The 27,922-nt window shown below is 42.1% G+C and overlaps 1 protein-coding gene across 1 annotated transcript in view; it reads right to left on the bottom strand.

Moving 5' to 3' along the window:
- The window catches only part of SMOC2 (SPARC related modular calcium binding 2), a 640,791-nt gene that overhangs the window by 116,427 nt on the left and 496,442 nt on the right, over positions 1–27,922 (bottom strand). Inside the window, exon 10 of the mRNA XM_077283220.1 lies at positions 1,566–1,668. Within this exon, the coding sequence (XP_077139335.1) occupies positions 1,566–1,668 (103 nt within the window). The remainder of the gene's footprint in view (positions 1–1,565; positions 1,669–27,922) is intronic.

The following is a 27,922-nucleotide window of genomic DNA, read 5'->3' as shown; positions in this document are numbered from 1 at the left end:
ACATTGTTACCCTTTTGCTCATCATGGTATATGCAAATGAGAATGATGGACCACTGTAGATCTGAAGCCTCTGTCATTCCAGCTCTCTTACCTGCCCAAAACCACTGCCTTCCACGTGATGGACAGCCTCTACTATGTGTGGCTTCAGGCAAAGGAGTCATCAGCAAGCAAGAGGATGTAATGCTGAGTAGGGAATAGAGCTGGAGTGACATAGACTTCAAATCTACAAATAGCTCTTCAGCATCATTTGCGTTTCAATTCTCACCCTGATTTCTCAGTAACGGAGGAACGGCCTGGCCATGTAAAAGCATTGCTGGCTTGTCTTTGAAAGATTTGCATTCATATAAAAAAAGTTTGGTGTGTGACATATTGCTGACAGATTCCCTGCAACAAAATTTAAAGCGGATTGCAATTTTGTTACCGATACCATTTCAACACCTAAATGTTGGATGAATACAAATTATTACAATTATTAATTGTAAAACTAATTATTAATTGTAAAACTAATAATAAGTTTTTATTATTTATAAATTCAATTACAAATATTAGTATTTTGGTAATGTTACATTGGGAAGGTTTTATGTAACAATTGGTGAATAATAGTGTCTTTCACGACTAAATTCACCCTACACTTAAACCTTTCCTTCCTTATAAAGCGAGTGCTTGGAAGCTTCAAAATCAATATTAATGCAATGTAAATGGATGATTTGTCTCTTCAACTCCCCATGTTTTCTATTGAAGCTATTAAAGAAGTGTTTCATAAGATTTTCTTCCAAGTAATTGCAGAAATGAATGAACAGAATGGACACATACTGCTACAAATACATGATGTTTACTGCTGCATTAGTATACAACACAGTTAATCCTTCAGGGGATACAGCAATATTTGCTGCACAACTGGCAAGCATTCGGATTTTTTTTTTGTTTGTTTTTTTTCTTGACAAACCAGTTAACTGAAACCATTAATATAACTTACATTTTCTAGCTTGACAACTTTATATTTAGTAGATGTCTCTCTCACCTTTACACTGGCTGCCATTTTTGAATAATAAGCCAGCTGGCCTGCACATGTTTTCTACTTTGACACATAAGCACTCTCTCTTGAGAGGTTTGATAGAATGATTCTGTGTCTAGCTTGGTAGAAAAGCCTTCTGGCACTAAGTCTGTATTTTTCCATTCTGTCAGGATTACTCTTAAGATAGACTTCCCAAGCCAAACGCTTTCGCCTTGTTTATCTGTGCGTCTTAGCGAGGTGCTACAGGTTTACTTTTGCACCAGCACATTACTTATGACAGTGTATGACATTGTTAAAATATTTACTTAATAAACCAACACTTCGAATGAGAGCTTTATTTGTCCATGTTTATAACACGCAGTATTTTTAACACACTATTTTTAGTCACTTAGTGCAGAGAAAAACAAGAAAATGTCGACATTCATGTAACCCTAAGGCAGCTAATGTTCTTATCAATTTATTTATGGTCCCCTGAATTAAAGAGCGTATTCTGTAAGGCAAGATTGGATAAAAGGTCTTAGAATTTCCGAGTCAAGAATATGAATCTTACCTGCTGGAAGAGGATGTTAAGTCAGAAACAGCATGTACCATATCAGTGGTTAATGCATCCAATACACTTGTAAGGAATTCAATTTTTTTGGGTCCAGGACAACCTAGAAAAATATGATCAAATATTGCATTAGCAGTAATTGTACTGTTATTGCATGTGTGACATTACTAATTGTGTATTCTTGAACATAAAAAAATGAAGCTTATTCGATCTTATGGCTCAATACCGTTCCTCAGTTGGCCTTACTTTAAAAAAAGTCATATAGGCAACGATAAACAATTGCTACAAATTGTGAAAAAGTCTAAATGATCAGCTGATCGTGTTTGGGATACTTGTGATGTTACATCGCTATATTCTTACATCACTATATTCCTGCATTACTCATAATAAATCTTATAGCTTTCACCATACTGTCAGCAAAATGAATACCAAACCTCTTCACAAGCCGAATAATGACAATTCATTGTATATGCTACCAGTTGTCATTCACATCATATAGATTAACAAAAATGTCTACAAATACAAGAGAACACTTCATATACATAAGAACAACAAAATCCAATATACAAATAAATATGGGAATAACGAAGATGTCCCCTACTGTAAGAATAAAATAATGAATTTTTTTAAACAATATTAAAAAACTTATAATAAAAAAGCAGAAAATGGGCAGTATAGGGGACGCCGAGCACAAAAAGTCTTGATAAGAAAAGGAGGGGTATCCTGTAACATAAAGCTTAGAAAGTAAAAAGTGCATAGCTGTAAAGAACAAATCAAGGTACAGTGACCTCCCTTAAAACAGATCACCACCATATACTGTATGTTGTTATTATATTTGTGTACCACCTCACAATAACAATCAATGGGGCCTCAGTACAGGGTATACATACACACAAACCAGTCGCAAGGCTAAATGCAATATAGGCAAATATCAATTAGTTCTGAACAATCTCTCTACTGAACATGAATGAGGGCAATAAAATCAATAGAAGAAGCCAATGATAGCCAAATTAAAATATACATGCAGGTTGCCCAGTATAAAAATACAATGAACAGTATATTGCCTGTAGGTACGAAATACAGCCACCATAATAATAATCTTTATTTTTATATAGCGCTAACATATTACGCAGCGCTTTACAGTTTGTACACATTATCATCGCTGTCCCCGATGGGGCTCACAATCTAAATTCCCTATCAGTATGTCTTTGGAATGTGGGAGGAAACCGGAGTGCCCGGAGGAAACCCACGTAAACACGGAGAGAGCATACAAACTCTTTGCAGATGTTGTCCAAGGTGGGATTAGAACCCAGGACTCCAGCGCTGCAAGGCTGCTGTGCTAACCACTGCGCCACCGTGCTGCCCTCCATGAGAGTGCTCAAGGCGTCCCCTCACCCCGACACGCGTTTTGCCATCAGCTCCTACCAGGGGCGTGTCAAGGTGAGGGACACCCGAGAATATAAATGAGCGCGATCCTATCAGCACTTGCTAGGGGACAATATCCACAAAAATCCTTTGTAGGGGAAGGGGGAGGCAGACCTGTTGCATCAGCACATTGCATGTTTTCCCTCCTCTTGATGACGTACTTCCTAGTAGCATTCAATGACACGCAAGCTGAGCCTGCGTGTCAGTGTTTGAGCATCACCGGAAGCGTCAGAGGTAGGAAAAACTGCACATGCCCACCAACAGGAGGGCTCAGTGACTCGAAGGAAAGGATTGAGGACACCAGAGGCCATAATATCAATCAATCAGTAGTTCTGGATCTCAAAAGACATATAGAATAAATGTTTGGACATATATAGGAGATATACAGCTCTGGCATAAATTAAGAGAACACCACATCAAAGCCCCATTGAAAACCTCTGGAATGTAATCAGGAGGATGAAAGCTAGTGACAAGCCATTAAACAAAGAAGAACTGCTTAAATTTGTGTGCCAGAAGCAGTGTGAAAGACTGGTGGAAAACATGCCAAGACGCATGAAAGCTGTGATTATAAATCATGGTGATTCCACAAAACATTGATTTCCGAATAGTGTTGAGCATTCCGATACCGCAAGTATCGGGTATCGGCCGATATTTGCTGTATCGGAATTCCGATACCGAGTTCCGATATTTTTGTGATATCGGAAATCGGAATCGGAAGTTCCCAGTGTATTGTTCCCAGGGTCTGGAGGAGAGGAGACTCTCCTTCAGGCCCTGGGATCCATATTCAAGTAAAAAATAAAGAATTAAAATAAAAAATATGGATATACTCACCTCTCCAGTGGCTTGTGATTGGTCGTGTGAGCGGTCACATGAGCGGTCACGCGACCAATCACAAGCCGCGACGTCATCGAAGGTCCTAAACTCCTCATTCTTAGGAACGGAGGCTGCCAGTTACATCAGTAAGGTCCAGGGGCCGCCGGAGAGGTGAGTATATCCATATTTTTTATTTTAATTCTTTATTTTTTACATGAATATGGATCCCAGGGCCTGAAGGAGAGTTTCCTCTCCTTCAGACCCTGGGAACCATCCAGGATACCTTCCGATACTTGTGTCCCATTGACTTGCATTGGTATCGGGTATCGGTATCGGCGATATCCGATATTTTTCGAATATCGGCCGATACCATCCGATACCGATACCTTTGAGTATCGGAAGGTATCGCTCAACACTATTTCCGAACTCTTCCTGAGTTAAAACATTAGTATTGTTGTTTCTAAATGATTATGAACTTGTTTTCTTTATTATTTGTGGTCTGAAAGCACTGGGTTTTTATTTACCATTTTTCTTTTTCTTTTCTTATTGTTTGGAAATTCGGAGACATGTCAGAAGTTTATAGAATAAAAGAACAATTTACATTTTACTCAAAAATATACCTATAAAAAAGAAAAATCAGACAAACTGAACATTTTGCAGTGGTCTCTTAATTTTTGCCAGAGCTGTATCTGCCAGCAAATTATCTTCATTAACAAATTATCTGGGATGATGAAATACAAAGTTTTTACATTTATTTCTAACTTGCAAAGTTTGAAATGTTTTAAAGGGAATCTCTCTCCATTTTTTACAACAAACTGAGAGCAGCATAATGTACAGAAATGAGCCAATTCATCAAGAAATTGCATTTTATATGTCAGTCCTGATCCAGGGTGTGCTGGATTAAGATGCATCAAATTCAATAAGAGTTGTGTGCCCCTTAAAGGGAATCTGTCAGGTCTCCCATGCCCTCTGACCCAGCAGCATTCACATACAGTACAGACCAAAAGTTTGACACACCTTCTCATTTAAAGATTTTTCTTTATTTTCATGACTATGAAAATTATACATTCACACTGAAGGCATCAAAACTATGAATTAATACATGTGGAATTATATACTAACAAAAAAGTGTGAAACAACTGAAAATATGTCTTATATTCAAGGTTCTTCAAAGTAGCCACCTTTTGCTTTGATGACTGCTTTTCACACTCTTGGCATTCTCTTGATGAGCTTCAAGCGGTAGTCACCGGGAATGGTTTTCACTTCACAGGTATGCCCTGTCAGGTTTAATAAGTGGGATTTATTGCTTTATAAATGGGCTTGGGACAATCAGTTGTGTTGTACAGAAGTCTGGTGGATACACAGCTGATAGTCCTACTGAATAGACTGATAGAATTTGTATTATGGCAAGAAAAAAGCAGCTAAGAAAAACAGGTGGTCATCATTACTTTAAGAAATGAAGGTCAGTCAGTTCGAAAAATTGGGAAAACTTTGAAAGTGTCCCCAAGTGCAGTGGCAAAAACCATCAAGCGCTACAAAGAAACTGGCTCACATGAGGACCACCCCAGGAAAGGAAGACCAAGAGTCACCTCTGCTTCTGAGGATAAGTTTATCTGAGTCACCAGCCTCAGAAATCGCAGGTTAACAGCAGCTCAGATTAGAGACCAGGTCAATGCCACACAGAGTTCTAGCAGCAGACACATCTCTACAACAACTGTTAAGAGGAGACTTTGTGCAGCAGGCCTTCATGGTAAAATAGCTGCTAGGAAACCACTGCTAAGGACAGGCAACAAGCAGAAGAGACTTGTTTGGGCTAAAGAACACAAGGAATGGACATTAGGCCATTGGAAATCTGTGCTTTGGTCTGATGAGTCCAAATTTAAGATCTTTGGTTCCAACCACCGTGTCTTTGTGCGACGCAGAAAAAGTGAACGGATGGACTCTACATGCCTGGCTCCCACCGTGACACATGGAGGAGGAGGTGTGATGGTGTGGGGGTGCTTTGCTGGTGACACTGTTGGGGATTTATTCAAAATTGAAGGCATACTGAACCAGCATGGCTACCACAGCATCTTGCAGCGGCATGCTATTCCATCCGGTTAGCGTTTAGTTGGACCATTATTTATTTTTCAACAGGACAAAGACCCCAAACACACCTCCAGGCTGTGTAAGGGCTATTTGACCAAGAAGGAGAGTGATGGGGTCCTACGCCAGATGACCTGGCCTCCACAGTCACCAGACCTGAACCCAATCGAGATGGTTTGGGGTGAGCGGGACCGCAGAGTGAAGGCAAAAGGGCCAACAAGTGCTAAGCATCTCTGGGAACTCCTTCAAGATTGTTGGAAGACCATTCCCGGTGACTATCTCTTGAAGCTCATCAAGAGAATGCCAAGAGTGTGCAAAGCAGTCATCAAAGCAAAATGTCGCTACTTTGAAGAACCTAGAAGATAAGACATATTGTCAGTTGTTTCACACTTTTTTGTTAAGTATATAATGCCACATGTGCTAATTCATAGTTTGATGCCTTCAGTGTGAATGTACAATTTTCATAGTCATGAAAATACAGAAAAATCTTTAAATGAGGTGTGTCCAAACTTTTGATCTGTACTGTATGTATTACTAAGTTCTCTCTGTCTAACCAGCCTTTATAATGCTATTCACTTAAATCCATGTTTAAAAAAGTATTTTCTTATGCTAATTATGCCTTTGACTAGTAGATGGGGCATTAGTTTCCCTAGACTAGTTGGCTCGCTTTGCGATTGAAAAGTCGCAAAGGTCCATCCAAAAAATTCTGATATAGGTGACAACTATGATGGTAGACTCCAACTACAAACAGGACTATTTCTTTGTGGTTTGCAATCATGGAAACTGGTGGGTTTACCTACGAGCTGCATGAAGAAAAAAAAAATGTCTTTTTCAACCAAGTCTTTTTGTAGACCTGCTTTGTTTTGCAATTTATATGAAATAAATCAATTTTCAATATGTTGCATAGGTCTACATATTTCTTTAGTTTTGGCTATTGTCAAGATTTATCTTTTAAGTACAACATGGTGGCTAGTGCTACTAATATAATATGTCGTATACACTTTAAATCTTGGCAGTAGTTGTTAAAGACTGAAAGATGAAACATGATTATTTACACAAATGCTAAAAAATATTCCTTGTCGATTTGCAGGAAAGGCTATAAAAGTGAATTCACTAAGAAAACAATCAGAGCTCCATCTAGTCTTGTTTAGTAATGATTATTTTAGCTCAATTTCTACATTCCAGATTTTACAATGGAATGTCTGTCTTGAATGCCAAGGTTGACAAGCAATTCCTCCAACCAGTTGTGTGGTCTTCCTAACTTCGCTTGCTTGTGTTCCATGTAATATAGACAATTGTATTAAAAACTGTATCCTTTCTTTATATACAGATCATAGATATTTATGCCAATTTATAAATTAGGATTAGATTTAGTGTCCTTATAATAAAAAAAAAACATTTTTGGGGAATACTGGACTCCAAAGAATTTTTAACAAAGATTAAATATGGACACCAAACTGACATTTTTCTTAACCATCCTTCTAAAGATTTTGATCTTTTAAGGAGGGGTTTTGGATGCAGAACCACCAAATACAGCTCTGGCAAAAATCAAGAGACCACCACATCAAAACCCTGTCATGGGCAGCCCATGCTCCAGACCTGAACCCCATTGAAAACTTCTGGAATGTAATCAAGAGGATGATGGATAGTCACAAGCCATCAAACAAAGAAGAACTGCTTAAATTTTTGCGCCAGAAGCAGTGTGAAGACTGGTGGAAAGCATGCCAAGACGCATGAAAGCTGTGATTAAAAATCATGGTTAGTCCACAAAATATTGATTTCTGAACTCTTCCTGAGTTAAAACCTTAGTATTGTTGTTTCTAAATGATTATGAACTTGTTTTCTTTGCATTATTTGAGGTCTGAAAGTACTGTTTTTTTTGTAATTTTGACCATTTCTCCTTTTCAGAAAAAAATACAAAATGTATTGCTTGAAAAATTCAGAGACATGTCAGAAGTTTATAGAATAAACCAACAATTTACATTTTACTCAAAAATATATCTATAAAGAGAAAAATCAGACAAACTGAACATTTTGCAGTGGTCTCTTAATTTTTGCCAGAGCTGTATATGTCCCCAAATCTGCTCAACTTGTCCTCAAACTTGTCCATGATTCTACATTTGTAGGACACCCTGGAGTCATGAAAACGCAAGAACTACTGTTTTGTTCTTTTTGGTGGCCTAATGTAAGAAGGATGTGAGAAAATATGTTTCCTGTTGTTTAACATGTGCACTGAACAAGATGCCACTACCTTCTCTTCAAGAACTCCTTCAACCTCTTCCAGTTCCATCCAAACCTTGGGGATCAATCTAAATGGTTTTTATCATGGACCTACCTCCATCTAAAGAAATAACTGTTATCCTTGTTGTGGATTGGCTCACAAAGATGGCCCATTTTATTCCAACTAAAGGGATTCCTACTGCTGTACAAACCGCAGAATTAACAGTCAAAGATATTTAGGCTGCATGGAATTCCTGACAATGTATTTTCTGATAGACGTGTTCAGTTTACATCAATATTTTGGAAAAGCTTCTGTACAGTTTTAGCAGTTACTGTCAATTTGTCTAACAACATCCACCCAAAATGCAATGGCCAGATTGAAAGAACTAACCAAACTTTCGAACAATACCTGTGCTGTTTTAATTTCTTACCCTACAGGATGATTGGGTAGACTATTTACCAATAGCAGAATTTGTCTATAATAACTCCAAACAGAATTCTACATCCCAAAGTCAATTTTTAGCTATGGCTTGCATCTGGTATTTATTCCTAATCTTCCATTTTGGTTCCTGTTGTTACAAACAGACTTACCAAGTTGCAGGAAGATGTTACAAAAGCCCAAGAAGATTGCAAAGAAACAGCAGATAAACCTCACAAAGCTCCTCCTACCCTTTAGGCCAGCGACAAAATTTGGCTTTCTACAAAAAAAAATTTACCCTGTGCTCCATGTATCCTTGCTCAAATCATTCAGTAAGAACACGTTTCCAGGAATAATTCAGCCACCTCCTCCACCAGAAAAAGTCCATGGTGAAGAAAAGTACATTGTGGATAAAATTCTGGACTCTAGAAGATTTAGAGAAAGACTACAATATTTGGTGCACTTGAGGGGTTACTGACCAGAAGTTAATTCATGGAAGCCAGAGGGCAATGTTCATGCACCCAGGCTTACAAGAGCTTTTCATCAGAGACATCCAGAGAAGCTAGCACCTGAAAGGAGGGGGGTACTGTAAGGAGTCAAACCCAGCAGATGTTATGCACCAGGCGGCAGCACTTCTCTGAGCTATTCAGCTCGCTGGACAGGTCCTTGCTCAACCAGATACTTGGACCTGTTTTGCTTTTGAGTGACTCCACATTGAGTTCCTGATTGTCTTCACCCCGAGATCCTGATTGGGTTCACCCTGATTGAAATCCCTATTTAATCCTGGCATTACACTTACTTCCTTGCAAGATTACTGAGCTACCAGTCATTAGACAAGCTTCATTTACATCTGCTCTTTCTTTCCAAGATTATACTGCTGCTTCCGTGTAGCGATCCCTGGCTATTCCTGACTACGCTACCTGCTGAATCTTTAGCTTCATTGCTGCTCCTGTGTATTATTTATTATTTTTATACATTAATATAGCGCCATTTATTGCATGGCGCTTTACATGTGAAAAGGGGCAAATATAGACAAGCACAATAAATATGAGTAATACAAGGCACACAAAAGCACAGAAGGAGAGAGGACCCTGCCCGCAAGGACTCACAGTCTACAGGGCCCCTTGGCTATTCCTGACTATGCTACCTGCTAATGCTCATCATAGTGGTTGCAATACTACTACTCCAATCCATGTTAGTCTATAACAGATTACTGGGCACAGCCATTCTTACACAATCAGAGTTTTTAGATTAAGAATTATGTGCTACGCAAAGCGACCCAGCAAGACTGGCACCAAAGGTGACAAAGGTGCAGCCACAGATGCTCTTGGCGCAAGCTACCCAGCTAGGTGAGCTCTTGAGAACTGGCAATACTCTTCAACTAGCTACCAGAGATGGAATGGGGACTTTGGCATATCCTTTCCCAGGCACACTATCACCTGGCAGCTGGCATCTGGTGATGCAGCCGGTGCCTGGTCGAGAACTAGGTGGGTACCTCTGCAAGAAACCATGGGAGTGTAGTACAAAGAGACAAGGAGAAAAACCCTAAGGGAAACCCTGAAAAGATAGCTACCAATATAGCCAGCACCAGTCACTTCCAAAGCACATAAGAACTGCAATAAACACTATAGACCTGAGCAGGGAGTAGGGTTAAACAGCCCACCTGATGCTGAAGGAACTTAACTCTGGTGTTGACTACCTCCCATTCATCCCCATATAATCACTCCCTGCTAACTTGCACAGAAGAATGGACACAATTCCACCACTACCTAGTACCAGACACAGAAGTGTCCTGCGTTGCCTGGCAACCAGACAACACAGCATCCGAAGTTCCCTGGGCAATGAAATCCGTGGGCGATACGGCATTCAACATCCCCACACATCCAACTACTCCAGAACGCAATGCTCCAAGAAATTGGAACGGTTTCCCTGCACCTGTGGTAGCTCCACCTCGAAGGTTAGGACAATAGCGGAACACTCGCGACTGGAGCAGCATCACACAGGACCCGAACCATTCCCGCGTGGGTCCACAGAATCACAATTCCTAACAAGAATGAAGCAGAAATGAGAATGCTGCACCCTACCACACCAGGCTGTCTAAGTAAAAAGTCCATAGCCTGTGAGGTGCTGATCACAGTGGGAGGGGGAATTGCCTGACTAATGTAGTCCGTCAATGTTAATCTCTTAGTGATAAATTCTTCACAGTTAGTAAACAACAACACACATTTTGAAAAGTGAAAAGTGGAGTTTCTTCTTCCTTCCTAAGTGGCTGCGCTGCTTTTTTTTATCAGTTTGCATCCAGCCATGTGGTGGAGCAGCAGCCTTGCTGACATCTGCACTAGACACCTAGCCATGCTGGCCCAGTAACAAAACAGCAATGCTGTCCTAAAAAACATTCACTGTGCCAATATGAAACATGACAGTCATAATGCCTCAATAATAAAACTCAGGTAAACGTTCCATAATACTACATACCCACCTGCCTGCTCACTGTGCAGATCCAAAAATTGACTACTTGGATTCACCATTCATGTTTGAGACATTCTTATTTATTATAGGCTGGCACAGGTAGATTGTGCTAAGTAGCAGGAGCAATCCTAACTATCAATTCCGGAACTCTGGGAGTAAATTTACCAGTGAAGGATACTCAGAAACTAATGCTGGAGTACAAGGGGGAGTCATGACACTGCCGTCACGGTAGAACACAGCATGCTCCCCATGTTTTAAGGATTGTGCTCCTCTGTGCACATTGCATTTTATATAGCCCAGTATCACAAATTTCTTAATAATATAAGTTAACTACTTAACATTTATTGACAATCCTGTCTTTATGGTAAGGTTATTTGTTGTTTGATATTTTATGTAGTGTGAAGGTAACATTTACCATAATAGCTAGTGTTTTGGTATTGCAGGTGTACAGCAGTTTCAACACACCAGAGCACAAATGTGTCCCGTTTTACTGACAACTAAAATAAATTGGCACATGGTCTTTTAAAGAAACCATAAACAAAAGTCTTAAATATTGCAAAGGTCCCTCTAACATCTTACAGCTGGATTTTTATTTTATACCCTTCTCGTAGGGTAATTTAACCACCTAGGCTCCTTTACAACAAATCAGTAAAATGTGTTTTTTCTCTAGAACGACAAGAATTAACTGACATCTGGTTTACTTTTACAGCAACAAAGGCAGTACATAGTAATAGGTAAAATAATATTGTTCTTCACTTATATTGTATCATTATTACCCAGAGGCGTCTAATGAGCTATGCAACATTTTCCCAAAATAAGTTGAATAAAATATGAAGCTTAAAAACTGTATTATTAGTAGCAGCTGTTTTTTTTTAAATTTAGTTATATATATGGGGTTGATAGTAAAAGAAATGCTAGTATTCAAGCTGAATTACAACAGCAGGAAAAAAAAGGAATGACAATCCAGTCCCACTAACAGGAGCTCAGTGGAACGCTCGCTCTGTCTGCAACAATCTTTCCTACATCCACAATCTTTTTGTTACTACCAGACTTTCCTTCCTCACCTTCACCGAAACCTGGCTCACCCCTTCTGACACAGCCTCTCCTGCTGCACTTTCGTATGGTGGCTTCCACCTTTCTCACACACCCGACCGCAGCAGCAAGCATGGCAGAGGAGTTGGTTTTCTCCTGTCAGATAACTGCTCCTTCACCCCAATCCCACTGCAACCCTCTGTTACCCTCCCTTCCTTTGAGGTGCACTCTGCGCGCATAAATGTCCCCACCAACCTCCAACTGGCTGTTATTTACCGCCCCCCAGGGCCAGCCGCCACCTTCTTTGACCACTTCACCACCAGGCTACTTCATTTCCTTTCCGCGGACATCCCCACTATCATCATGGGCGACTTCGACATTCCCATTGACACTTCCCTCTCAGCTGCCACTAAACTTCTATCTCTCACTTCCTCCTTCGGCCTCACTCAATGGTCTTCTGGAGCCACTCACAAAGATGGTCACATATTGGACCTCATCTTCACACGCCTCTGCTCCTTATCTAACCTCTCTAACTCACCTCTTCCTCTTTCTGACCACAATCTACTCACATTCTCTTCCCTCTCCACTCCTTGTCTACAATCCCCACCCCACAAACTTGCACACCCTCGCAGAAATCTTAAACACCTTGATCTACATTCACTCTCTGAATCCCTCCTGTCTCTCACAGACTTAAGTTCCCTACACAATGCGGATGACGCTGCCGCTCTATTTAACACCACAATAGCTGCAGCTTTGGAATCTCTTGCCCCTCTCACACATACCAAAGCTCGCAAAATCAACAGACAGCCCTGGAACACCAGCCTGACCAAAGAACTGAGGCAAGCTTCCAGGGCTGCAGAGCGGAGATGGAAAAGATCCCACTCCAACGAGCACTTTATCGCATTCACACAGTCCCTCACTACTTTCAAGACCACACTCGCCACAGCGAAACAAACCTACTTCTCATCTCTCATATCCTCCCAGTCTCACAACCCTAAACAGCTATTCAACACCTTCAACTCTCTCCTCTGTCCCCCAGCAGCTCCTCCCTCCCCACTCATCTCAGCTGAAGACTTTGCCTCATTTTTCAAGCAGAAGATTGAGAATATCAGAGACAATTTTAGTCGACAACCCTCAGAGCCCTTCCTCCCAACTACCCAGCCCTCCACCTCCAAAACCAACTTCTCCACTATTACAGAAGATCGACTCGCCACTCTACTCTCAAGATCGCATCTCACCACCTGTGCACTTGACCCGATCCCTTCCCACTTCATCCCAAACCTCGCCACAGTCTTCATCACAATTCTAACCTATCTCTTCAACCTATCACTAACAACTGGTGTTTTTCCCTCAAGCTTTAAACATGCCTCAATCACACCTTTCCTCAAAAAGCCCTCTCTTGACCCATCCTCTGTATCTAGCTAACGCCCTATATCACTTCTCCCCTATGCCTCAAAACTACTGGAACAACACGTCCATCTTGAACTGTCCTCCCATCTATCTTCCTGCTCCCTTTTCGACCACTTACAATCAGGCTTCCAGTCACACCACTCCACTGAAACTGCCCTAACTAAGGTCACCAATGACCTATTAACCGCCAAGAGCAAGCAAGACTATTCTATCCTCCTCCTCCTGGACCTGTCCTTTGCCTTTGACACAGTGGACCATTCCCTATTACTACAGACCCTCTCATCCCTTGGCATCACAGACTTGGCCCTATCCTGGATCTCGTCATACTTAACTGACCGAACATTCAGCGTCTCCCATTCACACACCACCTCGTCACCTCGCCCCCTCTCTGTCGGAGTCCCACAAGGTTCAGTTCTAGGGCCCCTGCTCTTCTCCATTTACACTTTTGGCCTGAGACAGCTCATAGAATCTCATGGTTTTCAGTATCATCTCTATGCTGACGACATACAGATCTACATCTCTGGACCAGATATCACCACCCTACTAACCAGAATCCCTCAATGTCTATCCGCTATTTCATCCTTCTTCTCTAGATTTCTCCTTCTCTAGATTTCTAAAATTTAACATGGACAAAACAGAATTCTTTGTCTTTCCCACATCTCACGCAACCCCCGCAATGAACCTATCCATTACAGTAAACGGCTGCCCACTCTCCCCAGTCTCACAAGCTTGCTGTCTCGGGGTAATCCTTGACACTGATCTCTCCTTCAAACCGCATATCCAAGCCCTTTCCACTTCCTGCCACCTTCAACTTAAAAATATTTCACGGATCTGTAAATTCCTAAACCAAGAATCTGCAAAAACCCTAGTCCATGCCCTCATCATCTCCCGCCTCGACTACTGTAACCTCCTGCTCTGTGGCCTCCCCTCTAACACTCTCACACCCCTCCAATCTATTCTAAACTCAGCTGCCTGACTAATCCAGCTGTCCCCCCGCTATTACCCTGCCTCTCCCCTCTGTCAATCCCTTCACTTGCTCCCCTGTTATGACCCCAATGGCAGAGGGTCTCAGAAATAATTACTAAGTCTGCAAACACAAAAAACCAGCTCATAGGGCAGTGGTAACTGAGCTGACCATATATCTAATCCTAGCACCACAAATAGAAGCAGCCGGGGAACGTGCCTACGTTGGTTCTAGACGTCTCGCGCCAGCCGGAGAACTAACTAACCCTAGAAGGGAAAAGAAAGACCTTTCTTGCCTCCAGAGAAAAGACCCCAAAAGTTGGATACAAGCCCCCAACAAATAATAACGGTGAGGTAAGAGGAAAAGACAAACGTAAGAATGAGCTAGGTATTTAGCAAAGAGAGGCCCACTAGCTAATAGCAGAATATAGTAAGATGACTTATATGGTCAGCAAAAACCCTATCAAAATATCCACGCTGGATATTCAAGAACCCCCGAACCGTCTAACGGCCCGGGGGGAGAACACCAGCCCCCTAGAGCTTCCAGCAAAGTCAGGAATCACATTTAGTACAAGCTGGACAAAAATAAGAGAAAAGCAAATAAACAAAAAACAAAGAAGCAGGACTTAGCTTAATTTTGCACGAACCAAGACCAGCAGACAGGAGCAAACAGAAAGGATCTGATTACAACGATGCCAGGCACTGGACTAAGGATCCAGGAAGTTTATATAGCAACACCCCTGGACTAACGACCCAGGTGGGTGCCAAACTGAGGAAAGACAATCCCAGAGTCATATCACTAGTAACCACAAGAGGGAGCCAAAAAGTCTAATTCACAACAGTACCCCCCCCTTAAGGAGGGGTCACCGAACCCTCACCAAGACCACCAGGGCGATCAGGATGAGCAGCGTGAAAGGCACGAACTAAATCGGCCGCATGCAAATCAGAAGCAACCACCCAGGAATTATCCTCCTGACCATAGCCCTTCCACTTGACCAGATACTGAAGCCTCCGTCTGGAGAGACGAGAATCCAAGATCTTCTCCACCACGTACTCCAACTCGCCCTCAACCAACTCCGGAGCAGGAGGCTCAACAGAAGGAACCATAGGTACAACGTACCGCCGCAACAAAGACCTATGGAACACGTTGTGAATGGCAAACGACACCGGAAGATCCAAGCGAAAGGACACAGGATTAAGGATTTCCAATATCTTGTAAGGACCGATGAAGCGAGGCTTAAATTTAGGAGAGGAGACCTTCATAGGAACAAATCGAGAAGACAGCCATACCAAATCCCCAACACGAAGTCGGGGACCCACACCGCGGCGGTGGTTGGCAAAACGCTGAGCTTTCTCCTGTGACAACTTTAAGTTGTCCACCACATGATTCCAGATCTGCTGCAACCTATCCACCACAGAATCTACCCCAGGACAGTCAGAAGGCTCCACATGTCCCGAGGAAAAACGAGGATGGAAACCAGAGTTGCAGAAAAATGGCGAAACCAAAGTAGCGGAACTAGCCTGATTATTAAGGGCAAACTCAGCCAACGGCAAGAAGGTCACCCAATCATCCTGATCTGCCGAAACAAAACACCTCAAATAAGCCTCCAGAGTCTGATTAGTTCGCTCCGTTTGTCCATTAGTCTGAGGATGAAAGGCAGACGAAAACGACAAATCAATGCCCATCCTAGCACAAAAGGATCGCCAGAACCTGGAAACAAACTGGGATCCTCTGTCAGACACAATATTCTCAGGAATGCCGTGTAAACGAACCACATTCTGAAAGAACACAGGAACCAGATCGGAAGAGGAAGGCAGCTTAGGCAAAGGCACCAAATGGACCATTTTAGAAAAGCGATCACATACCACCCAGATGACAGACATGCCCTGAGACACCGGGAGATCTGAAATGAAATCCATGGAAATGTGTGTCCAAGGCCTCTTCGGGACAGGCAAGGGCAAGAGCAACCCGCTGGCACGAGAACAGCAAGGCTTAGCTCCAGCACAAGTCCCACAGGACTGCACAAATGACCGCACATCCCGTGGCAAGGAAGGCCACCAAAAGGACCTACCCACCAGATCTCTGGTGCCAAAAATTCCCGGATGCCCTGCCAACACCGAGGAATGAACCTCGGAAATGACTCTGCTGGTCCACTTATCAGGAACAAACAGTCTGTCAGGTGGACAAGAGTCAGGTCTACCAGCCTGAAATCTCTGCAACACACGTCGCAAATCAGGAGAAATGGCCGACAAGATAACTCCCTCTTTAAGAATGCCAACTGGTTCTGCGACTCCAGGAGAGTCAGGCACAAAGCTCCTTGAAAGAGCATCAGCCTTCACATTCTTTGAACCTGGTAAATACGAGACCACAAAGTCAAAACGGGAGAAAAACAATGACCAGCGGGCCTGTCTAGGATTCAGGCGTTTAGCAGACTCGAGATACATCAAATTTTTGTGATCAGTCAAGAGCACCACACGATGCTTAGCACCCTCGAGCCAATGACGCCACTCCTCAAATGCCCACTTCATGGCCAGCAACTCCCGATTGCCAACATCATAATTCCGCTCAGCAGGCGAAAACTTCCTAGAGAAGAAAGCACATGGTCTCATTACCGAGCAACCAGGGCCTCTCTGCAACAAAACGGCCCCTGCCCCAATCTCAGAAGCATCCACTTCGACCTGAAAGGGAAGTGAGACATCAGGCTGGCACAAAACAGGCGCCGAAGTAAACCGGCGCTTCAACTCTTGGAACGCCTCCACGGCTGCAGGAGCCCAGTTAGCAACATCAGAACCTTTCTTGGTCATATCCGTCAAAGGTTTAACAACGCTAGAAAAATTAGCGATGAAACGACGGTAGAAGTTAGCAAAACCCAAGAACTTCTGAAGACTCTTAACTGACGTGGGTTGAGTCCAATCATGAATAGCTCGGACCTTGACGGGGTCCATCTCCACAGCAGAAGGGGAAAAAATGAACCCCAAAAAGGGAACCTTCTGTACTCCAAAGAGACACTTTGAGCCCTTAACAAACAAAGCATTCTCACGCAAAACCTGAAACACCATCCTGACCTGCTCCACATGTGAGTCCCAATCTTCAGAGAAAACCAGAATATCATCCAGATAAACAATCATAAATTTATCCAGATACTTCCGGAAAATATCATGCATAAAGGACTGAAACACTGAGGGAGCATTAGAGAGCCCAAAAGGCATCACCAAGTACTCAAAATGACCTTCGGGCGTATTAATTGCTGTCTTCCATTCATCTCCTTGCTTAATGCGCACAAGGTTGTACGCACCACGAAGATCTATCTTGGTGAACCACTTGGCACCTTTAATCCGGGCAAACAAGTCCGACAACAGAGGCAAAGGATACTGAAATTTAACAGTGATTTTATTCAGAAGCCGATAGTCAATACAAGGTCTCAAAGATCCGTCCTTCTTGGCCACAAAAAAGAATCCCGCACCAAGAGGGGAAGAGGATGGACGGATATGCCCCTTCTCCAGAAACTCCTTGATATACGAACGCATTGCGGCATGCTCAGGTACAGACAGATTAAATAGTCTTCCCTTAGGAAATTTACTACCTGGAATCAAATCTATGGCGCAGTCACAGTCCCTATGAGGAGGCAGAGCACTGGACCTGGACTCGCTGAATACATCCTGATAATCAGACAAATACTCAGGAACTTCCGAAGGAGTAGAGGAAGCAATAGACACCGGCGAGGAATCAGCATGAATTCCCTGACAGCCCCAACTTGACACAGACATTGCCTTCCAATCCAAGACTGGATTGTGGGTCTGTAACCATGGCAGACCCAAAACGACCAAATCATGCATTTTATGCAGAACAAGAAAACTAATCACCTCCCGATGTTCAGAAGTCATGCACATGGTTACCTGCGTCCAAAACTGCGGTTTATTTTCCGCCAATGGCGTAGCATCAATACCTCTAAGAGGAATAGGATTTACCAACGGTTCAAGAACAAAACCACAGCGCTTGGCAAATGACAGATCCATAAGACTCAGGGCAGCATCTGAATCCACAAACGCCATAACAGGGTAATAAGACAATAAGCAAATTAAAGTCACAGACAAAATAAATTTAGGTTGCAAATTACCAATGGCGACAGGACTAACAACCCTTGTTAGGCGTTTAGAGCATGCTGATATAACATGTGTAGAATCACCACAGTAAAAACACAACCCATTCTGACGTCTATGATTTTTCCGCTCATTTCTAGTCTGAATTCTATCACATTGCATTAAATCAGGTGTTTGTTCAGACAACACCACCAGAGGATTAGCAGTTTTGCGCTCTCGCAAACGCCGGTCAATTTGAATAGCCAGCGCCATGGAATCATTCAGACTTGTAGGAATGGGGAAACCCACCATCACATTCTTAATGGCCTCAGAAAGGCCATTTCTGAAATTTGCGGCCAGAGCACACTCATTCCACTGAGTAAGCACGGACCATTTCCGAAATTTTTGGCAATACACTTCAGCTTCATCCTGGCCCTGAGAAATAGCCAGCAAGGCTTTTTCTGCCTGAACTTCAAGATTGGGTTCCTCATAAAGCAATCCGAGCGCCAGAAAAAACGCATCAATATTTGCCAATGCCGGATCTCCTGGCGCTAGCGAGAAAGCCCAATCCTGAGGGTCGCCCCGTAAAAAAGAGATAACAATTTTAACTTGCTGAGCTGAATCTCCAGATGAACGGGGTCTCAGAGATAGAAACAATTTACAATTATTCCTGAAATTCCTAAACTTAAATCGATCTCCAGAGAACAGTTCAGGAATAGGTATTTTAGGTTCAGACATAGGACTACTGGTAACAAAATCTTGTATGCCCTGCACACGAGCAGCAAGCTGATCCACACTTGTAATCAGAGTCTGGACATTCATGTCTGCAGCAAGCTTAAGCCACTCAGAGGTAAAGGGGAGGAAGAGAGGAAAAAAAAAAAAAAACTCAGAATTTCCTTTCTTATTATCCCACTTCTGCAATGCATTAAACATTCAATGTTGGCCTGGCATACTGTTATGACCCCAATGGCAGAGGGTCTGAGAAATAATTACTAAGTCTGCAAACACAAAAAACCAGCTCATAGGGCAGTGGTAACTGAGCTGACCATATATCTAATCCTAGCACCACAAATAGAAGCAGCCGGGGAACGTGCCTACGTTGGTTCTAGACGCCTCGCGCCAGCCGGAGAACTAACTAACCCTAGAAGGGAAAAGAAAGACCTTTCTTGCCTCCAGATAAAAGACCCCAAAAGTTGGATACAAGCCCCAACAAATAATAACGGTGAGGTAAGAGGAAAAGACAAACGTAAGAATGAGCTAGGTATTTAGCAAAGAGAGGCCCACTAGCTAATAGCAGAATATAGTAAGATGACTTATATGGTCAGCAAAAACCCTATCAAAATATCCACGCTGGATATTCAAGAACCCCCGAACCGTCTAACGGCCCGGGGGGAGAACACCAGCCCCCTAGAGCTTCCAGCAAAGTCAGGAATTACATTTAGTACAAGCTGGACAAAAATAAGAGCAAAGCAAATAAACAAAAAACAAAGAAGCAGGACTTAGCTTAATTTTGCACGAACCAAGACCAGCAGACAGGAGCAAACAGAAAGGATCTGATTACAACGATGCCAGGCACTGGACTAAGGATCCAGGAAGTTTATATAGCAACACCCCTGGACTAACGACCCAGGTGGGTGCCAAACTGAGGAAAGACAATCCCAGAGTCATATCACTAGTAACCACAAGAGGGAGCCAAAAAGTCTAATTCACAACACTCCCCATTACCCAGAGACTCCAGTACAAAAGCCTAACCATGACATACAAAGCCATCCACAACCTGTCTCCTCCATACATCTGTGACCTCGTCTCCTGGTACTTTCCTACACGCAACCTCCGATCCTCACAAGATCTCCTTCTCTACTCCCCTCTTATCTCCTCTTCCCACAATTGCATACAAGATTTCTCTCGCGCATTACCCCTACTCTGGAACTCTCTACCACAACATATCAGACTCTCACCTACCATCGAAACCTTCAAAAAGAACTTGAAGACCTACCTCTTCCGGAAAGCCTACAACCTGCAGTAATCACTGATCGACCAAACCACTGCATGACCAGCTCTATCCTTACCTACTGTATCCTCACTCATCCCTTGTAGATTGTGAGCGCTCGCGGTCAGGGTCCTCTCTCCTCCTGTACCAGTTGTGACTTGTATTGTTCAAGATTATTGTACCTGTTTTTATGTATACCCCTCCTCACATGTAAAGCGCCATGGAATAAATGGCGCTATAATAATAAATGATAATAATAATACATGTGCCTTTCCTTCAAATAAAGCCTGGTGTGTATGCTGTTTTATAGGGAATAGAGAAGGTACGCACTCAGCAGTGTAGGTTGGTGCTGTTTTATAAGTGGCTTTAGGCTACAGATCTGGCGGCTCCTATAGAAAAGAGCGTTCAGCTGCAACTTTGGCCATGGCAGAATTTACACATGCCAAAAAGAGTGTGCTATACTGCTGCTGGCACAGTGCATGCAATGTGAAATCAGACAGAACATATTAGTGTAAGATAACACTTTGAATAAATATTTGGCTGTTATTATTGAATTAAAGTAAATGTAAGAAAACTTGATAAACTAGGATAGAAAAATGTATTATGACCTGAAACGTACGATCTTAAAGAAGTTGTTCAACTGCGAAATCCACATTCTTTTAACCCCTTAGTGACTGGGACACATTTTTTAAATCTGACCAGTGTCACTTTATGTGGTATTTACTTTGGAATTCTTCAACAAATCCCAGTGATTTTGAGATTGTTTTTCGTGGCACATTATAATTTATGATAATGGTAAATTTAGGTCAATGTTTTGTGTTTATAAAAAATATAAATATATATATATATATTTATGAGGTTATAACTCTGAAATGCTTCAACAGATCCCAGTGATTCTGACATTGTTTTCTCGGAACATATTGTGCTTCATGACAGTGGTAAAATTTCTTTGATATTACCTGTGTTTATTTGTTAAAAAAACAGCAATTTGGCAAAAATTTTGAAAATTTCGCAATTTTCCAACTTTGAATTTTTATGCAATTAAATGACAGAGATATGTCACACAAAATACTTAATAAGTAACATTTCCCACATGTATTTACATCAGCACAATTTTGGAACAAAATTTTTTTTGTTAGGGAGTTATAAGGGTTAAAATTTGACCAGCAATTTCTCATTTTTACAACCAAATTTTTTTTTTTGAAGTCATTTTGAGGGGTCTATATGATAGAAAATAACCGAGTGTGACAACATTCTAAACACTGCACCCCTCAAGGTGCTCAAAACCACATTCAAGAAGTTTATTAACCCTTCAGGTGTTTCACAGGAATTTTTGGAATGTTTTAAAAAAATTAACATTTAACTTTTTTTCACAAAAAATTTACTTCAGCTTCAATTTGTTTTATTTTACCAACGGTAACAGGAGAACATGGACCCCAAAAGTTGTTGTCCAATTTGTCCTGAGTATGCCGATACCCCATATGTGGAGGTAAATCACTGTTTGGGTGCATGGCAGAGCTTGGAAGGGAAGGAGCGCCGTTTGACTTTTCAATGCAAAATTGGCTGGAATTGAGATCAGATGCCATGTCGCGTATGGAGAGCCCCTCATTTGCCTAAACAGTGAACCCCTCACAAGTGACACCATTTTGGAAAGGAAACCCCCTAAGGAACTTATCTAGATGTGTGGTGAGCACTTTGAATCCCCAAGTGCTTCACAGAAGTTTATAATGTAGAGCCGTAAAGATAAAAAAATCACATTTTTTTTTCGCAAAAAGCGAAGGAGCGCCATTTGACTTTTCAATGCAAAATTGACTGGAATTGAGATGGGATGCCATGTTGCGTTTGGAGAGCCACTGATGTACCTAAACATTGAAACCCCCCACAAGTGACACCATTTTGGAAAGTAGACCCCCTAAGGAACTTATCTAAATGTGTGGTGAGCACTTTGACCCATTAAGTGATTCACAAAAGTTTATAATGCAGAGCCATAAAAATAAAAAATCATATTTTTTCAAAAAAATGATCTTTTCACCCCCAATTTTTTATTTTCCCAAGGGTAAGAGAAGAAATTGTACCCCAAAGGTTATTGTCCAATTTGTCCTGAGTATGCTGATACCCCATATGTGGGGGTAAACCACTGTTTGGGCGCATGGGAGAGCTCGGAAGGGAAGGAGCGGCGTTTGACTTTTCAATGCAAAACTGACAGGAATTGAGATGGGACGCCATGTTGCGTTTGGAGAGCCACTGATGTGCCTAAACATTAAAACCCCCCACAAGTGACACCATTTTGCAAAGTAGTCCCCCTAAGGAACTCATCTAGATGTGTTGTGAGAGCTTTGATCAACCAAGTGTTTCAATACAGTTTATAACGCAGAGCCGTGAAAATAAAAATTCTTTTTTTTTCCACAAAAATTATTTTTTAGCCCCCAGTTTTGTATTTTTCCAAGGGTAACAGTTGAAATTGGACCCCAAAAGTTGTTGTCAATTTGTCCAGAGTACGCTGATACCCCATATGTAGGGGAGAACCAGAGTTTGAGCACATGGCAGAGCTCGGAAGGGAAGGAGCATCATTTGGAATGCTGACTTAGGTGGATTGGTCTGCAGGCGTCACATTGCATTTGCAGAGCCCCTAATGTACCTAAACAGTAGAAACCCCCCACAAGTGACCCCATATTGGAAACTAGACCCCCCAAGGAACTTATCTAGATGTGTTGTGAGAACTTTGAGCCACCAAGTGTTTCACTACAGTTTATAACGCAGAACTGTGAAAATAAAAATTATTTTCTTTTTCCACAAAAATTATTTTTTAGCCCCCAGTTTTGTACTTTTTTAAGGGTAACAGTTGAAATTGGACCCCAAATGTTGTTGTCCAATTTGTCCTGAGTACGCTGATACCCCATATGTAGGGGGGAACCACCGTTTGAGCGCATGGCAGAGCTCGGAAGGGAAGGAGCGTCATTTCGAATGCAGACTTAGATGGATTGGTCTGCAGGCATCACATTGCATTTGCAGAGCCCCTACTGTACCTAAAGAGTAGAAAACCCCAAGGAACTTATCTAGATGTGTTGTGAGAACTTTGAACCCCCAAGTGTTTCACTACAGTTTATAACGCAGAACCGTGAAAATAAAAAATCTATTTTTTTCCCCAAAAATTATTTTTTAACCCCAGTTTTGTATTTTCCCAAGGGTAACAGGAGAAATTGGACCCCAAAAGTTGTTGTCCAATGTGTCCTGAGTACGCTGATATGCTATATGTTGGGGTAAACCCGTTTGGGCGCATGGGAGAGCTCGGAAGGGAAGGAGCGGCGTTTGACTTTTCAATGCAAAACTGACAGGAATTGAGATGGGATGCCATGTTGCGTTTGGAGAGCCACTAATGTGCCTAAACATTAAAACCCCCCACAAGTGACACAATTTTGCAAAAGTAGACCCCCTAAGGAACTCATCTAGATGTGTTGTGAGAGCTTTGAACAACCAAGTGTTTCAATACAGTTTATAACACAGAGCCGTGAAAATAAAAATTCTTTTTTTTTCCACAAAAATTATTTTTTAGCCCCCAGTTTTGTATTTTTCCAAGGGTAACAGTTGAAATTGGACCACAAAAGTTGTTGTCCAATTTGTCCAGAGTACGCTGATACCCCATATGTAGGGGAGAACCACCATTTGAGCACATGGCTGAGCTCGGAAGGGAAGGAGCATCATTTGAAATGCTGACTTAGGTGGATTGGTCTGCAGGCGTCACATTGCGTTTGCAGAGCCCCTAATGTACCTAAACAGTAGAAACCCCCCACAAGTGACCCCATATTGGAAACTAGACCCCCCAAGGAACTTATCTAGATGTGTTGTGAGAACTTTGAACCCCTAAGTGTTTCACTACAGTTTATAACGCAGAACCGTGAAAATAAAAATTATTTTCTTTTTCCACAAAAATTATTTTTTAGCCCCCAGTTTTGTATTTTTTCAAGGGTAACAGTTGAAGTTGGACCCCAAATGTTGTTGTCCAATTTGTCCTGAGTACTCTGATACCCCAAATGTGGGGGGGAACCACCGTTTGAGTGCATGGCAGAGCTCGGAAGGGAAGGAGCGTCATTTGGAATGCAGACATAGATGGATTGGTCTGCAGGCATCACATTGCATTTGCAGAGCCCTACTGTACCTAAACAGTAGAACCCCCCCAAGGAACTTATCTAGATGTGTTGTGATAACTTTGAACCCCAAGTGTTTCACTACAGTTTATAACGCAGAACCGTGAAAATAAAAGATCTATTTTTTTCCCAAAAAATTATTTTTTAACCCCCAGTTTTGTATTTTCCCAAGGGTAACAGGAGAAATTGGACCCCAAAAGTTGTTGTCCAATGTGTCCTGAGTACGCTGATACCCCACATGTTGGGGTAAACCCCTGTTTGGGCGCACGGAAGAGCTCGGAAGGGAAGGAGCACTGTTTTACTTTTCCAACGCAGAATTGGATGGAATTGAGATTGGACGCCATGTCGCGTTTGGAGAGCCCATGATGTGCCTAAACAGTGGAAAACCCCCAATTATAACTGAAACCCTAATCCAAACACATCCCTAACCCTAATCCCAATGGTAACCCTAACCACACCCCTAACCCTAATCCCAACCCTATTCCCAACTGTAAATGTAATCCAAACCCTAACCCTAACTTTAGCCCCAACCCTAACCCTAACTTTATCCCCAACCCTTATTGTAGCCTTAACCCTAGCTGTAACCCTAGCCCTGACCCTAACCCTAGCCCTAACCCTAACCCTAGCCCTAACCCTAACCCTAACCCTAGCCCTAACCCTAGCCCTAACCCTAGTCCTAACCCTAACCCTAATGGGAAAATGGAAATAAATACATTTTTTTAATTTTTTAATTTTCCCTAACTAAGGGGGTGATGAAAGGGGGTTTGATTTACTTTTATAGTGGGGTTTTTAGCGGATTTGTATGATTGGCAGCCGTCACACACTGAAAGAAGCTTTTTATTTTTTTTTATTGCAAAAAATATTTTTTGCGTTACCACATTTTGAGAGCTATCATTTTTCCATATTTTGGTCCACAGAGTCATGTGAGGTCTTGTTTTTTGCGGGACGAGTTGTCGTATTTATTGATAACATTTTCAGGCATGTGACATTTTTTGATCGCTTTTTATTCCAATTTTTGTGAGGCAGAATGACCAAAAACCAGCTATTCATGAATTTCTTTTGGGGGAGGCGTTTATACCGTTCTGCGTTTGGTAAAATGGATAAAGCAGTTTTATTTTTCCGGTCAGTACGATTACAGCGATACCTCATTTATATAATTTTTTAATGTTTTGGCGCTTTTATACGATAAAAACTATTTTGTAGAAAAAATAATTATTTTTGCATCGCTTTATTCTGAGGACTATAACTTTTTTATTTTTTCTTTGATGATGCTATATGGTGGCTCGTTTTTTGTGGGACAAGATGATGTTTTCAGTGGTATTATGGTTATTTATATCCATCTTTTTGATCGCGTGTTATTCCACTTTTTGTTTGGCGGTATGATAATAAAGCGTTTTTTGCCTCGTTTCTTTTTTTTTTACAGTGTTCACTGAAGGGGTTAACTAGTTGGACAATTTTATAGATCGGGTCATTACGGACGTGGCAATACTAAATAAGTGTACTTTTATTGTGTTTTTTTTATTTAGATAAAGAAATGTATTTATAGGAACAATATTTTATTTTTTATTTTTTGGGATTTTTATTTTTTTTTTACACATGTTAATATTTTTTTTTACACTATAACTTTGCCCCAGGGGGGGCATCATGTTATAGTGTAAGATCGCCGATCTGACACTTTGCTGTGCACTGTGTCAGATCGGCGATCTTAAGTGCACAGCTCCAGGCTTCCCGGCGCCTGCTCTGACCTGGATGCAGCGGCCATTTTGGATCCGGGCCTGCTGCAGGGAGGAGGAGGTAAGAGACCCTCGGAGCAACGCAATCACATCGCGTTGCTCCGGGGGTTTCAGGGAAGCACACAGGGAGCCACCTCCCTGCGCGATGCTTTCCTATACCGGCGGAACACTGAGATTATGTTTGATCGCAGTGTGCCGGGGGTTAATGTGCCGGGGGTGGTCCGTGACCGCTCCTGGCACATAGTGCCGGATGTCAGCTGTGATAGTCAGCTGACACCCGGCCACGATCGGCCGTGCTCCCCCCGTGAGCGCGGCCGATCGCATATGACGTACTATCCCGTCGGTGGTCATACGGGCCCACCCCACCTCGACGGGATAGTACGTCTAATGTCAGAAAGGGGTTAAAAATGTAGCAGCAATTTTTCCGTTTTCCATGGAAATTTACAAAATAATTTTTTTAGGGACCTATCCAGGTTTAAGTGACTTTGGGGACCTATATATTGGAAACCTCTCAAAAGTGATCCCATTTTAACCCCTTTCTGACATCAGACGTACTATCCCGTCGAGGTGACCTGGGCCCGTATGACCACCGATGGGATAGTACGTCGTATGCGATCAGCTGCGCTCACAGGAGCGCGGCTGATCGCAGCCAGGTGTGAGCTGATTATCACAGCTGACACTCAGCACAATGTGCCAGGAGCGGTGACGGACCACTCCCAGCACTTAAACCCTCAGAACACTGCGATCAAGCAAGATCGCAGTGTTCCAGTGGCATAGAGAAGCATCACGCAGGGAGGGGGCTCCCTGCGTACATTCCTGAGATCATCAGAACAACGTGATGTGATTGTTTTGTTCTGAGGGTCTCCACTGGTCCCCTCCCTGCAATTCCCCGGATCCAAGATGGCCACGGGGTCCTTCCGGGTCCTGCAGGGAGTTGGCTTGTCAGTGCCTGCTGAGAGCAGGCACCGGCAAGCCTCCTTCACGGCCTGTCAGATCGCTGATCTGACACAGTGCTGATCAAAGTGTCAGATCAGTGATCTGACTTTATACAGTGATGTCCCGCCCTGGGACAATGTAAAAAAGTAAAAAAAAATAACATTATACTGTATAAAAATATATTTTTTTAAATTCCTAAATAAAGAAAAAAATAAATAAATATTGTTCCAATAAATACATTTCTTTATGTAAATTTAAAAAAAACAATAAAAGTACACATATTTGATATTCCTGCATCCATAACAACCCGACCTATAAAACAGTCCCACTAGTTAACCCCTTCAGTGAACATGTTAAAAAAAGCAAAAAACAATGCTTTATCATCATACCGCCGAACAAAAAGTGGAATAATACGCTATCAAAAAGACAGATATAAATATGGTACCGCTAAAAACGTCACCTTGTCCCACAAAAATGAGCTGCCATACAGCGCCATCAGCGAAAAAATAAAAAAGTTATAGCTCTCAGAATAAAGCGATGAAAAAACTATTATTTTTTATATAAAATAGTTCTTATTGTATAAAAGCACCAAAACATAAAAATGATATAAATGAGGTATTGCTGTAATCGTACTATCC

This window comes from Ranitomeya variabilis, chromosome 2 (genome assembly GCF_051348905.1).
Source record: "Ranitomeya variabilis isolate aRanVar5 chromosome 2, aRanVar5.hap1, whole genome shotgun sequence".
NCBI classification, from domain to species: Eukaryota; Metazoa; Chordata; class Amphibia; order Anura; family Dendrobatidae; genus Ranitomeya; species Ranitomeya variabilis.
The sequence above is the reverse complement of the archived record's forward strand: the minus strand, read 5'-3'. Positions and strand labels throughout refer to the sequence as shown.